Genomic DNA, 14,924 nt, shown 5'->3' on the forward strand with positions numbered 1-14,924 from the left:
TTGGCTCTGTCTCTCTGATTTTGTATGACTTTTTGGAGGTTACTTGAGCCCTTCCTTCCGAGTACTGGAGCTTTCTCACCCACTTATGAGAGGTGCATAGGGACTCAATATACTAAAATGTGGTTGTTTTTCACCATGCTAGTTAGCAAGCTAACCCTGTAAAAGCAGTCACAGGAGCTAGTCAGAAGGCAAATGTTCACAATGGTTATGCTCATTTTTCCTTATGTTTGTGCTTGTATCCTCCTCCACAGGCAGAGCTGGGTGTTAATGAGCACCACCAGAACGAAGTGGTCAGCTACATGCGCTTCGCTCGTTTCAAGCGTGGCATGTGTCTCAAAACAGTGGATTCTTGTTTCCAGGACCTCAAGGACAGCAGGTGCTGTGTGGGGTGGTGCTGAGCAAGAATAAAGTAAAATATCCTAGCAGCAGTGGCAGGTTTGAATACTTCATGGGGCAAGTTTTCTCCATTTAGGTTTTTATGTTCTTGTATTTTCCAGAAGTCAAATGCTTTTAAACCCAAGCTCGTCAAATTCTTAGGAATTAGCAGAGATATTGAGATCGTGACATTGCTTCATATCTTGCTTCTGATATGTAAATTCAGTGCAAGGCTGTAGCTGAATTAATATTTGTAATTTTACTGATTTAAAGAGAAAATTCAAATAAAATAACCGATTAGTAATGCTGTGGTCATCTAATAATGACTGACAGTGGATGTTTTTAGGAAACATTGCATTATATGAGTGGTACCAGTGTAGTGAGATTTCATAACAAAGCAGAATTGTTACCTTTATCACACCTGACTCATCTTGACCTCTCTGTTTAGACTCGTTGAAGAGACCTTCACAGTTGACGAGGTGATAGACATGCTGGATGGACTGCAGAGTGTTGTACACAGCGAAGTGGAGTCAGAGCTCATAAACACAACTTACACCAATGTTTTACTTCTGAGGCAGCTCTTCTCACAGGCTGAGAAATGGTACCTGAAGTTACAGACAGACGTCTCTGACTTGGAGAATCGGTAACAGCTGTTGGACTGTACTTGCAACAATAAGAAAACTTCAAAGTGTTGACTATTTGCATTCTTTTCCTAACCATAGAAACCAATTCTTTTACTATTGTATCAGTGATAGGTTAGCTTCAATGTTTCCATCTATAAAATAGCAAGATACAAAATAATTTCAAAATTGTGAGCAAGATGTTTTATTATTATTATTCTTACTTGAATTAATAATTTAAGAGCAGGTGACTGGACTCAATTAAAAACTTTTGTTGTCCAGTTACATTATATTGTAATTAAGGATGCCAATCTATTGTAATGCATGTATCATGCCATTGCATAACATGATCTGTTGCGTTTATGGTATTTGTGTAGGACTTCATTCTGTACTTCTAACAAGAATTTTGCATGCAAGAAAAAGCTTAGCATCAGCCTGGTAAAATGTGTTTCATAGCATAGCTCTTAGTAAAGAAATGCCTGCTTATATTTTTTCTTTGGTAAATAAATGCCTCTTCATTTTTTTTTCCAAGAGAATTATTGGACCAGGTTGCTGAGTTTGAAAAGTCAGAATATACCTCTTCAAACAAAAAGGTAAAATTTTATTTTAATCAAATCATAATCAAATGTCATGTGGAGTCATGGCAGATGTTTAAAATGCCTAGTATTGACTCTCTGTGCCTAGGAGAAGACCAGAACCAAAACCCCACCATTTTTTTTCAAAACAGTCTTTGAAACTCTCCAAAAATTCACATTTTGCATTTTGGCACCAGGGCTCCCTCTGAAGTGCTTTGGCTGTTTCCAGAGTGCCTGTTCTGCCCTTCTGGGGTGTGCCTCACACACCTCATCCCAAGGTCAGACAGACCAGGGATATGTGGCAGTGTCTGCTCCTGGGTTCCCTTCCCTTGGCACCTGGGCTGAGACTGGGACATTCACTTGTGCCAAAATGGACCCAAGAGCTGAGAAGATTGCACAGTACAGATGTCACTGTAGCTTGTCTTGCATCAATATGGCTGCAAACGTTATTAAAGGTGTATTTATGTATGTTATATTGTATTTATATATATAAAATACATGTTATTTTTAATACCTTAAATGAGAAAATTATTTGGAGCTTTGTAGATACTTTTAACTCTTACAATCACTCAAATATTATGTTCTCCTTACTCCTTTTTTATTTTGGTTGCTGCAGGATTGTCAGTCTTCTGTAGAATCACGTTTGCAATACCTTTATGTCTCTGTGCAGTGTCTTTGTTTAACTTAAGCTCAAAGTGAAGTCCATAACTTAGGAGCCAAGGAAGCAGTAAAAAAATTAACTTTAAATAAAAGGTTGTTAATTTCCTTTTTAAAAGAAAGCTGGATTGACTATCAGTAGTTATTTTACAGGCTAGGGGCTTTTCTACCCCCTTGAAATATGTATAATTTAATTTTTTCAACTTTATTATTTCTTTAGTCCACGGCAGATCCCATTAAACCAAAACTTGCTCCATTAAATGAAGGTGGATCAGAGCTGCTAAACAAGGTAAGAACTTGACTGTTCAGGCAGTTGTGGTCAATGACCATTCTGCTTATGCAAATGAACTGAATAACTGTACAGTAATGTTTGTATAATGTGTCTGTCACTATATAGACATCACAGTAATATATCCCAAAATGTAAAACAAAATACTAGTAAATTAATAAACATTGTAAGCATCAGAAATTTATTGTGCGATCTCTAACATGTATCGCAGTATCAGCCTTTCTTTTGCAAAAAGATTTTGGTCTTTGTAGTAATTTATTTTTCCATTTCATGGAGTAAAATAGTAAATTAGTTCCATACAGCTAGCTGGTGCTTCAACAAAGAAGTAAATTAAAATATGCAGCTGGCTGAAATTACCAGGTTATTGAACATTTTCTGTATCGCCTCAAGTCAATCTCATTACATCCATTCTTTTTTGTTTTGTAAGTTGGTTAAATTCCTCCTGAAGAAACAGGCACTTAAGGAATTTGGAATTTACTGGTTTTTAAAACATTTGATTTCTCACTTGCTAAACATTTTCAGAATTACAAAACACTTTCTAGTACTTAATACTATCAATAATTTTTATTGGGTATTGTACTCATTTCATTCACCTGCACTTCTAAAATGTCACACTTCTTACAGTAACCTTTAAAGTTTTTGATAATCAAGATAATTAGCAAGGAGTTTTATTTTCTGTCTTCTGTCCTGCATTCCCAAAATGATGTGTTGAGTACAATGTCTGTCTCAAATTGTTGTTATTCTCTACAATAAATAAAGTGTTCAAAGAATTCAGACTTGTGTTTTGCTTATAGGTTAATGTAGTTTTCTTTCAAAAATAATTTCAAAATCATAACAGTTTTTCTTGAATATGTGCATCTGTTGTCTTTTTTCCCCCCTAATCATTCAAAGTTCATGTGGTGAATTTTCTCTGACTGATAAAACATGTATATTTCCTGTGACAGAACAGGAGATGCAGTAATCTGGTATTTGTCTCTTTTGAAAAGGAATTGCAGGTAAATTCTTCCTTGTCTGTTGATTGAAAATATGAATTATAAGCAACAATGAGATTTGCATCCCTGAACATGCAACTTTTAATCATGAATCTTGCTCTGATCTTTTTTGCAGTAAATGCAGTAAAGCATGTGTTTAAGTGAACAGCCGTATATATTACAGAGAATTGGAGACTTAAATTGCTTTCTCACTGAGGCAAAAAACCACAATAAATTAATGAACTATTGATTTCTTATGAAGGCCATTTTTATAAGCATTTAGGGTCTCTTTTGCTTTCCTAAGTTATGAAGTGTATTTTCTTCCCTGAAATATTTGCAAAATCCAAAATGGTGCCAGGGTGTTCATAAACATTTTCTTGTTCTTTAACCCAAAGACAGTTGCTCATCTCCAAGAAGAAAATGAAAAATTGAAGACCAGACTCAGGACCATAGAAACACAGGTAAATTCCCTGTAATCTTGGATGCTTAATGTTGGTTACATATTTTAAAATACCTGAATAAGAATCCCATGGTTATTATTCTTATGTTTTCAGTTAAAATACATTTTCTGAGGTTTTAAATTTTCAATGTATTGCAGGCTACTGCTGCCCTAGACGAGAAGTCCAAGCTGGAGAAGTCACTGAGGGATTTACAGATGATCCAAGGAGATCAGAAGGTAAGTATAATTATATCCCTCTGCTCCCATTTAACACAACTGTTGCCAGCACATCCAAAATGTTGGTCTGTATGGTGTGTTCCTGTTCTGGCAAATGCAAGAGTTTGAGCCATCTTACCTTCTCTGTGCCTGCTGGTCTGTCAGTCAGCAGGTAACCCATAACATTAGTTGATGTTATGACATGTATTCAGGAACTATCAGGAAGTCGTAATCCAGAATTCATATTCCCAGGGCTGATATTTGTATTAACAGACACAAATCTATGTCTGTCTGTTTCTTCATGTTTAAGAGTGATACCTGTCGTTGTCAAGATGGTCACAACACAAAGCAGAGACCACAAGCATTCTCAGAGGGCAACTCTTTATTATTGAACATGACTGACCTTTTATATACTTTCTAATTGTTCATACTTCTTCTATCCTATCACCTACAATAAATCAACATAACACTACTAGTAAAAAGTTACAGTGACTTCAGCTAACTTTCTCAAAATACTTCGTCCAGCTACAAAGTTCTCTTCTTATCTTTTTTCAATTCCTCACTTCTCTTAGTCTCCTTAGTTACAGCCTTGAAAAACTCATTATCAGCTTCTTCTTGCTTCTCAGCTTCTCTCTCCTTTAGCTAACAAGCCCGCTGTTAACCCCTTCCCCAGATACCTAACCTGGTTTTTAGAGCAACAATAAAACACTAATTCTTTCTCACATTTGTCACTTGATGTTGACAGGAGCAAGCCAGACTTGCTGCTTGTTTGATTTTTTTGTAGTTCTCCCTATATCAGCATACTGTTAAAAATGTTTCATTTTTTATTTTTATTACTTGGGGTTCCTAATCTGTTTTGTAAATGAGGACTTCAGCATGGTGAGTTGCTGCTGGCAAAAAAATGTAAGAAGCCTCAAGTCATGTTGACACAAATAACTTTCTTCAGGTCACCTGAGTATTCTTCTAAGTTTCTACATTTATTTGTCAATAATTAGAATTCTCCAAAGTTTGTTCATGTGTAATTGTGCCTTAAATTTAAAAATTTCAGTTCAGGCTTTCAACAAAATTAGAAGACTTTAATCCCATTATTTTGAGTAATTGACTTTAAAATTCCTGCAATATTTACAGATTAGAAAGTGAGGTTCAAGATAATAAAACATTTCTATTTCAATTTTCATATTTTAATCCTGATTTCTTTTTATTTTGCTTTCTACCTGGTTTATGGTATGTACTTGGTTTTCTTAATATGTTAAAAGTTTACTTAGTAGCTTTCAAAATTATATTCAATAATATTTTTAATAGGGAACTTGATTAATCAGTCATGGCAAATATTTCCTTTCTCTGTTTTGTTAAACTTTAAATTATTAAAGGTTTAAAATATAAAGGGGTGTATTAAGTCCTGGGTAATACTGTTTGTAGTGTTAAAAGATTGGAACCAAATCTCATCCTGCTTTTCTGGTTAAATATGAATTGGCCTCAGTGTCAGGGCTGCTGAGTATCTTCAGCTTTCATGTCCTAATTTGCCCTCTGTAATCTGTCACTTTCTCTCAGTTGTTCATAAAGCAGTAGATTTCAAACTCTTTGAACAAATAAATGACTGCCAAACCACAGCTGGTTCTTAGGGATCACTCATCAGATTGGGTTTTTTTTAAATTAATAGTTAATAGACAGCTTCATTTAGAAAGTGTGAGTTACAGTAACTGGGAGTAACTCCCAGCAGTAACTGGGAGTAACTGCTTTGTCAGTTCAGTTTAATTTGAAGATTTAGAATTTTTGCATAATTGACTTATGTAATGGTTAGTAAATAACAATTAAAATGTACAAAATGGATGTAGTGCTTCTCAACACTGCAGCCTTGGACTCTGTCTCAGAATTCAAAATAAGCTTTTCATCTGTATAGGTACTACTATCCTGTTCTCAAATCTTATGTTCCAGATAGAAAAAGGAACAAGGCTTTCTTAGGTTTTAGATTTTGTTGTTTTAAGGTGCTTCTAGTTCAACCTCATCCTGGGTCATGACACTTTTGAGTTTGAAATTGAGCTTTAAAACCTGAGAATGTTTTGTGTTTGGTTTTTTGCTTTTCTTTAAATGAAAATTCATAGAACACTTACACAATTATTATGTTTCATGATTCAGAACTGATGTTCAGAAAAGTTTCAGTTGATTCTTCTCATAAGGAAACAAGAAAGTTGCTTTGCAACTTGGAGCCTCTTTGTGTAAGACACCTGAGAACAGCGCAGTGTTGGTACCTGGCTGAGAGTGTGAGCCTTTACACTTTCAGCCTTTCCTACCTGTCCCACACTAACAGCTTTGGAAATGTTTCAAAAACACATTGTAGTGTAGACATTCAGATCTTAAACGGTAATTTACTGTTTCTGTATGGTAAACAGCTTCTTGTAATATGATTCATCCTCTGGCTCTAATTAATTCCTAAAGAGGCAAAGTACAGGAACTTAAAATCTCATCTTGGCTGAGAAGACATTCCAGCCATCTTTAAAAAGCATTTATTAACAAGTTTTTAAGTTATAAATCAGTGCCTGCTCTAGCTCCTTTTTTAGTTGAAGCACTTCTCATTTAGGATTTGCCGGAGTAACTTGTACATCATTATTAAAAGTGAAGATGTACGTACTTTATGTGGAATTTTGCACTTAAAATTTTAATTATTTCTTCTCTTGAGTTTGACATATTTTAAATATTTCTTCTGTTGAAGAATAATGCAAACCAGGATATCACTGAACTGGAGAACAAAGTGGCAGCTTTGAAATCCCAGTTTGAGAAGACTTTGAATGACACTACTGCAAACCAAAAATTCTTGGAAGAAGACTTAGTGACAACAAAACATGACTTACTGAAGGTTCAGGATCAGCTATCCACAGCTGAAAAGGTTAGCATTTTATTGCAATGTGAAGATGCATTCCTTACTCACATTTTAACTGATTAGTGATTTAATGAGCATAAGCTACAGGATGCAGAGTTTACCAGGCTACACTTTTGCCCTTGTATTTTTGTTATTTCAGTGGCAAAGCACATGAAACGTAAAATAGCAAACCCACAACTAACTGCATTGTTATAATAGAGGAATATTTTAAAATTTACTATTTATCTCAATAGAAATTTTTAAATGAAAAGCATATTCCCAGTCTTCTGAAGACTTTTAGCTTGTTTTTGTTAGAAAATGAAGTTGGGCTATCTATAGCTGCCCCAGTAACATCATTTGAATCTACCAGCTGACTTTATCTAAATTTGAGTAAGTTACAGAAAACTAGTATTGTCAAACTTGAGGAGGAAAAGCAAGTTGTGTTTTATAAAAAATATTTTTTTCTCTAGTCTTCATAATATGTAAATAATATGTTGATGTTATTATGTAGGAGCTGGAGAAGAAATTTCAGCAAACAGCTGCCTATCGCAACATGAAAGAGATTCTCACCAAGAAGAATGAGCAGATAAAGGATCTGCGTAGAAGGCTTTCCAAGTAAGTGGTGCTGCCCTGTCTGTCTCAACAAGATCCTTGTTCTGGATCCATGTTCTGCTCCCATTTTGTCTCTAAAACAGTCTATACATTTTCCCTTAAAAAGAACTTCTAATAGGCTATGCTCTGATTTTTGACGAACCAGTCCTTTGAATGGATGTTTGGTGTGGTTAGGACTGGTGTATGCAACAGCAGCTGCCATGTAGCAAGTAATGAGAGAATTTAGTGTGGAGAGCATACAGGGTATTCATGGCTGTAGTAGATAAGTCCTACAGGTGCTACACACAGAGATACAGATAGGAGATGTTCCAGCTGCTTTGGCAATTGTTTGGGTTTATGGATAGGTTATTCCTTCATTCTACTATTTGGTAAACTGGCCAGTTTTAAAAGGAGAAAACAGTCTAAAAAGTAAATGCGTTTGTCTGTGGCTTCAGTCATACAATAAACCTTGACAGAAATGTGTCACTCTTGGGTGTAATTTATTGCTTTGGTTTGTTTAGAGACAAAATGTCTTTGGAGTATTTTCTAGTCTGTTTTAATTATTTTTCTATTTATTCTTTTTTAATCCTCAGATATGAGTCAGAGGACTGAAATACCAAAAAGCATCTGATCTATCAGAAGTTGTCATGGAAAGAAAATGTAGGCTGGTATTATTTTTCAATGATTTTTGGTTTTTTTGAATGGTGTATTCTTTGCTTCTAGTGTTTAAAGTAACTCTTTATTAATATTAATTTCACACTGAAACTCTTACCTTACTTCCTTTTAAACCTACAATTTATGGGTATTAGTTTCTGCAGTCATGTTTTAATAGTTAACCATTGCCATTCCTTGAGAAATAGCACACAGGACCTTGTTGAAGAACTGAGAATATTCCCTACAAAAAAAAAAAGGAGTTTATTTTTGTTAAAAAAGGGGGGAAAAAGACCAAAAATATATGCATTAGAGTTTTTGATGTCTTCAAGGTGGAAACTCCAGTTGTTACTTTTGTGTAGTTAATGTAGTTATGAAGTAGCATTATATGTAAAAATTCCATCAGTGAAAGAGTAGGAGGATCAAAAAAGAAACGCTGATTCTGTAATGCTACTTCACACTGGACATGTCATAGCTCAGCAAAGTGTGGTCAGTAGCATTTTTCTAGAGGGTGTTCATTAGATAATGAGATAAATATGCTTTATAGCCAGAGTGCTGGACTCTTTCAAATAGAGTTGTGCTTTTTCACTGTAATTGATTTAAAGCAAATTTGAGCATCAGAAGACAGATTTTCATTTTGCCAGTATTCTAAATTGTGAGATGATAATCTAAATATGCATAGGAAAGTTAGTGGAGCAACATTTTTGGGAGAAAAGTTATTTTAGATGTTTTCATCTCCTTTCTTAATGTAACCTCACCAGAAAACAGCTTATTTCTCTTGAGTCTTCGACTTGTAATTCTCTGCCTTGCATTTGTTTATCAGTTGCCTAATAGTGCATTCTACTTATTCATCTGTCCCTGTTCATATGTATCTTGTATTTTACTTCAAATAAAACACTATGTTTTCAAACATTTGATCTTTAAGGAGCTGGATTTTTTTAATAGGAATGTTTTGTATAGCTATTTTTAAAATATCTGTAGGACTGGGTGGCAGATCAGTAAAGAATCTTGCTAGAAATGAGAACATGTAAGTTACAGATTTGTGCTCAAAGCCACGTCACATCAAACAGCTGTAAAAGGGAGTACCAGTGACAGGGCTGAGGGTGTTTGTGTTACAGAAACTGGCATTTAACAATGTTTTTCTTAGGAGCTGCTTGAACTGAAACGGATCTTTTTTCCTCATTATTTCTTTAACAAGCAAAGCTGTTAAAATTGCTTAACTCAAATCTGCCAATCACTTGCAGTCTGAGTTCTTCTTTTTTCTCTAAGTTTAAGTTTTCATGTTTTCTGTAAGTTCTCCTGTCTTTTGCCTCCCACTGGTTAAGTGAGGTTGGTTTGACATCAAGTCCCGTGCCTGTGGCAGGATGTTATTGCTGTAGCACAATAGTAGAGAGTTATGGGGTGGCATCCTCCTCATGCAGTGACAGTTAAGATAATGAAAGGTATTCTTTTGCCCCTTGTACAGTCACTAAAATGTTAAGTTCTTAATAGGCATGTACCAAAGAGCTTTTTGGCCTGTGTTTGCTCAGAACAACACGAGTACTTGTCTGGATGAATGTTGTGGGTTTTTCTTCACAATAACACTCGCTTTATGAGATCAATTACTATTTCTAAAATGGCAGGTAAAGGGTGAAAAAAGCCACAGATTCTCATGACTCCTGCTGGTCTTCTCATCAGTCTTTGACTCTAGAATGTTGTGACTCTGTAATCAGCCTTAATTATCTACATAGAAACCGTCTCAACAAGAAAGTACACTGTCAGCTTCAGTACATGGCTAGGTCTCAGTGAAATAAGTTGGCTTAGACAAGCATTGTTACACACCTTGTTATGTCCTCAAATAAGGAAGGCAAATGTTGTAAAGAACTGTGCAGTGCAAAATTAAAACTCAGACTTTGATTTCCTGCCTTTCAGATTGCCAGTTTAGCGAGTGTGGGATCACTGAGATGCTCGCTTTTTGTGCTGCAGAATGGCTAATTAAAAGTCTTGTGTGGAGCTCTTGATGAAATACGTCATCTTTGACAGGTGATGTACCTGTCAAAAAAAACCTGGAGTATTATACAGTTGTGATTTTTTTTCTTGAGATAGGTACAATATTTTGAAGATGGAAATGACATCTGAACCTCTCCTGACAGTGCCTGATGTTTCTAAAACTTCACTTCTTTCCCTGACGTGTAAACTCTAATACTCCTTTTAGCAGCCTTTGTTCCTTGTACTGCTCAAATAGACATCATCCATTTCTTCCATTTCAGTTGTTAATTCCCTAGATATGCCTGAAGGGAATGTTTAAAAAGAAAATTCCCATATGACTAGCTGGTCTGCAGAAATCAGATCTCTTTCAGGCTGGTTGGGGTTTGGTTTTTGGTTTTGTTTTGTTTTTTTCTTGCAGGCTGAAGAATATGGGAATGAAATGTAGGCATCTCAGCTTTGCTAGTACTGACTCTGACAGCCAACAAACAACCCTATGGTCCAACAGTGACTTCAGTGGTTGTTAATAAATGAGACAGCAGTCCTGCATGTTGCCATTGTAATGAGACCATATATTAATCAAATATCTTTAACTGTTAATAAAATGCTCATTAACCTGTTTTTCTCTTGTGCCTAATAGCCATTTAAAAAAAATGTCCTAAGGTGAGTACTAATACCTACATTGACACTTAACCTGCAAGTGAACCTTTTTGTTTGATATTGAGACTGATATCTTGAACAGCTGAAATTTGGATATTTCCCACATACCTTGCTTTTAGGAAACCCAGTCATCTGCCAGGAGCTTAGATTTCAGTCCAGCAAAAATGTTTGTAAGATTCCTTAGTTTGATTTCCCTCTTCTGGCATTATAAAGGACAGGTCTTTACTTCTGTGTGACATGAAATGCTGTGAAACCACAGTGGAATTTTACGGCCTCAGGAAGCAAATGTGAATCATGTTGGGGTATCAGGTGGCTGAATGGATCAAGCTTAAAAGGTTTGATGGGGCCTAGAAGGATGTGCCTTCTAAAACATTGTGAAGTAATTTGAAGGTAAGTTTGTATATGAGCAGGTAAGAATTGTTATTGTAATTGTTACCATGGTTATTTTTGTAACTGACTTTGAGCAGAGATGTGCCTAGGGAGTTACCCTGTGACTGTTAATTTAGACAACATCCCAGGGAAGGTGTTGTCCCAGGATTCCTGCTCTGCTCTGGCTGCCCAAAGACTCTCCCTGAAGATGTCTAGATGTGCCTTCCTTAGCAGGGTCTCCTCTTGGACATATCCTGACACATTAGGCAGCTCCTTTGGAGTCAGCTCTTCTCCAAATAAAGGTGGGTAGGTACATGTCATTCTGTTTCAACAGAAAGTTTTGTTTGTTAATTATTTGGAAATTCTTTTTAGGAACTTGTTGATGTAGTGCCTTGGAGTGTGCAGGACTGTGGCAGGGCAGCTCACGACTGACAGCTGCTGGTGAATAAGAGAGCTGCCCAGAGACCTCCCCAGAGTGCAGGCAAGCTTTGACAGAGGAGGAAGCAACTGGCAGATGACAAGCAGAAGAACTGACTGAGTAATCCAGCTGTCTTTTAGTGACATGCCAGTTTCTGACTCTCATTTGACACAGGTCAGTTTTGAAGTCTGGGTGAATTAGGTACAATTCTAGGAATCCCAATTTTATGGAGTGAGTACCCTAAAAAATCACACAGTCAGAAGATGGATAGAGCTGTGATGCTAAGGAAAAGAAAGGAAAATAAAAAGAGAGACTGTTTTCAGGCATGCTTTTCTTGGGAGGTTGAGGTAAAGTTAAACAGGATGTTGTTTTAAGGATGTTTGAGAGGCTGGAAATGACTTCAGGGTACAGACTTTAAAGGCATCATCTACAGTTTGGAACTAAGCAGCAAGTAGTAGTGATAAACTGGAAGGAATAATTGTAATCCTAGTAACTGCTTAGAGGAGTAACTGTAACCTCCAATTACACATAAAGCAATTGCCCAACAGTTGTCATGGCCTATGAGTTGTCAAAAATCCAGATGGATTCTTTCTTTCCCCTGGGTAAGGAAATAGGCATCTTAGGGTAGCAACTGTCAACAGTGAATCCCAACAGAAAACCCATATGTGGAAGCTGCTACTCCTTGTCTGCATATCTGCTTCCCTTGACAGCATCAGTAAATACATGCAGAGGCTGCAGATACTCCATGCCTTTGCTTTGATTGTCATCTGACACACTAGCAGATACACACTAGCAGTGTTTGCATCTGGAAGTGAGTTCCTCCAGGAACTGAAGATACTAAACACCAGAGCTGCTGACACTTTGTCCCCCTCCCATGTCTGGCTCATCAAGGAAAGCCCAGAAGGTTTATTTTTAAATCTGAGGGGTATAGTGGTATGTGTTGGAGGTAGCATGATAAAGGTCCAGGCTACCTGGTAGAATTTCTTCCCTTGTTTCTATGACATTTGCCAATTGAACTATTGAGCTTCTCTCCCACCCTGAAATCATTGTCCCCAACGTGTTGTTAGGACCCCAGATTCCCTTTTTGTCTGCGTTTTAGGTAGCTGGGAGAGGCATTTGTCTTTTCACTGTACTGGCGTCAAGAGACACAAGACCAGGGTTTTTAGTTGATACCTTCACCTAAGCACTTGAGGTTTTACTTCAGTGAGAAATGGGATTCTTTGCTTTGTTTATCAGCTTCTGACTTGGTTTACATAGGACAGTTCTCCTGGGCAGTCCCGTCAGTCCCTGGTCTGCTGTGCAGATGAACCCCTTCCCTTCTGAACCACTGTGGCAAACCCCACATCTCAAATTTTTTAGGTACTGCAAGAAAAAATTCTTTCTAATCCTTCTTTAATATGAGCAGTGATATGATCAAAATTTCTTGCATATGTCTATTAGAGCCTTATCTTTGTCCCTAAAGATAAAGCCCAAGCCCTTCTCTAACCCCAATGAAAGCAATTCAAAGGAGATCAAATCATGAACAACATCAGAAATTGCATATTGATAATCTGAGGTGTGTATAGAAAGTCCCACAGCAAGAATTCCTGTGTGTTGTCTTTTTAAATACATTTAAATATATTTAAAGTGTGTGTCCCAAGGAGCCAGTAGATGACAGGCACTTTGCTGGGTACCTATGTGCATGACCACCTTTCAAAAAACCTCACAGTAGTCTGTGATCCAAGCTACTGATAAGACTGACATTTGTGAGAGGCAAGGATTCATCTCATTCCACTTGAACTTCCTGATCTGGCCTAACCCCAGATGAGGACATCACACCTCTCTGCCTGCACAATCTTCTCCAGTCCATTAGTAAACTAGTTTGAAATGTAATGGGGAGGAGGTACAGAGCCAAGGAAATCTTTAACTTGATGATGCTCATCAGTAGGAGTAATCCATTCACACAGAAGCAACCCAAGTGGTAGCAATGTGGTATTTTTTAGGCTGTCCTATCAGCAAATTATTTAATACTGTAAGCTATTTATACACATAATTTATAATAAATCCCACTGCCAGGGGCCGGCATTTGACTTTTTAATAATTTGTGAAGGTTTTCGTGATATGGGACAACTCACATTCTCTGTGTGTGTCTTTCAGTTTAACAGCTTACGGATTTAAAATTACCTTGTATTATTCCTTCCAGCAGAATTCTGGGTTATACCCATGAGACATATTGCCAGGGCTAGCTGGCATGCTGCAGTTCTTCAGGCAAGACAAGAACTGCATGGATACTGCAAAAAAAAAATCACAAACTCTCTCAAAACTCTACTACCTGCAGTTTTGGCAACCCCTGATGTTTTCCAATGAGAACTTACATCTCTAGCACCATTCAAACACACTCCAAAGAACGGATGCACGTATGGGAGATGTGTAAACCTCTTGCCATCACCTGCTTTAGCAGACAGAAAAGCAGTGTCCCAGTTTGTGACTTTGGTAATACAGGTGGCTGGTCAGCAGGTCCACCTGAGTGCTGCTGCTGGGCTCAGCAGCACTGCAGGACACACTCTGCAGTTCAGGCTCCTGTCCAGAGGCCCCAGGGCTGGAGTTCTCACCCATACCCACAGCTGGAGGCTTTGGCTCTGCCAGTGCCCAATGGGATGTTGGATCAGCACACCCACAACTGACTGGGACCAAATTCCTGGTGCTGTAGGAATGAGACTGACAGCAGCTGAGTGAGTCATACTTGTAAAATGATCCTGAAAGGTGCCCTGGAAAAACCCCATTTAAACAGAGGAAGTAGCCGAGTCCCTGGAGTTGCTCAGCTACTTTTTATTGCTGCAGACGCTGCTGGCAGCCTCCTTCACTGGGAGATCTGTCCAAAGTGATTGAGCTCAAAGTGTACCTTGGCTGGGGCCCAAACACACAGGGTTCATGTTGAGATGGGGCACCTCAGTGTGCCTTCAGACAACCCAAAGGCCCCCTAGATCCTTCTGCCTCCACAATGATCAGAGACACCTTTTTCCACTGCCCTTCCACTGCCCTGCTGCTTGAAAGTATTTTAGAGCAGCAACCCCTCAGAAAAGTTCACCTGCAGCAGTGGGGTTTGAGCATGAGTGTGAATGAAAAGAGACTGGCTGTTTCACAGTGTCACACACATGCAGAGTATGTAGAGGGAAAACCTTATTCCAGGAGGGTCAAACTTGAGTGTTGTCAAGTGTGCACCAGGCTGGGGACCTGCAGGGCTGATAGGACTGTTTCAAGGCCACTTTTGGAAATGGGGAGTGTGCTGGGT

The 14,924-nt window shown here is 37.7% G+C and overlaps 1 protein-coding gene across 1 annotated transcript; it reads left to right on the plus strand.

Annotated features, from left to right (window-relative positions):
• The first annotated feature begins 245 nt into the window (after positions 1-245).
• Positions 246-9,153, plus strand: LZTFL1 (leucine zipper transcription factor like 1). Its single transcript, XM_005423916.2, has 9 exons — positions 246-376; positions 824-1,018; positions 1,528-1,588; positions 2,448-2,516; positions 3,883-3,948; positions 4,086-4,163; positions 6,853-7,026; positions 7,511-7,614; positions 8,184-9,153. The coding sequence occupies exons 1-9, from the start codon at positions 300-302 to the stop codon at positions 8,200-8,202; spliced, it is 843 nt and encodes a 280-aa protein (XP_005423973.1). The 5' UTR covers positions 246-299; the 3' UTR covers positions 8,203-9,153.
• Positions 9,154-14,924: the final 5,771 nt, after the last annotated feature.

Source organism: Geospiza fortis, unplaced genomic scaffold (assembly GCF_000277835.1).
Source record: "Geospiza fortis unplaced genomic scaffold, GeoFor_1.0 scaffold346, whole genome shotgun sequence".
NCBI lineage: Eukaryota > Metazoa > Chordata > Aves > Passeriformes > Thraupidae > Geospiza > Geospiza fortis.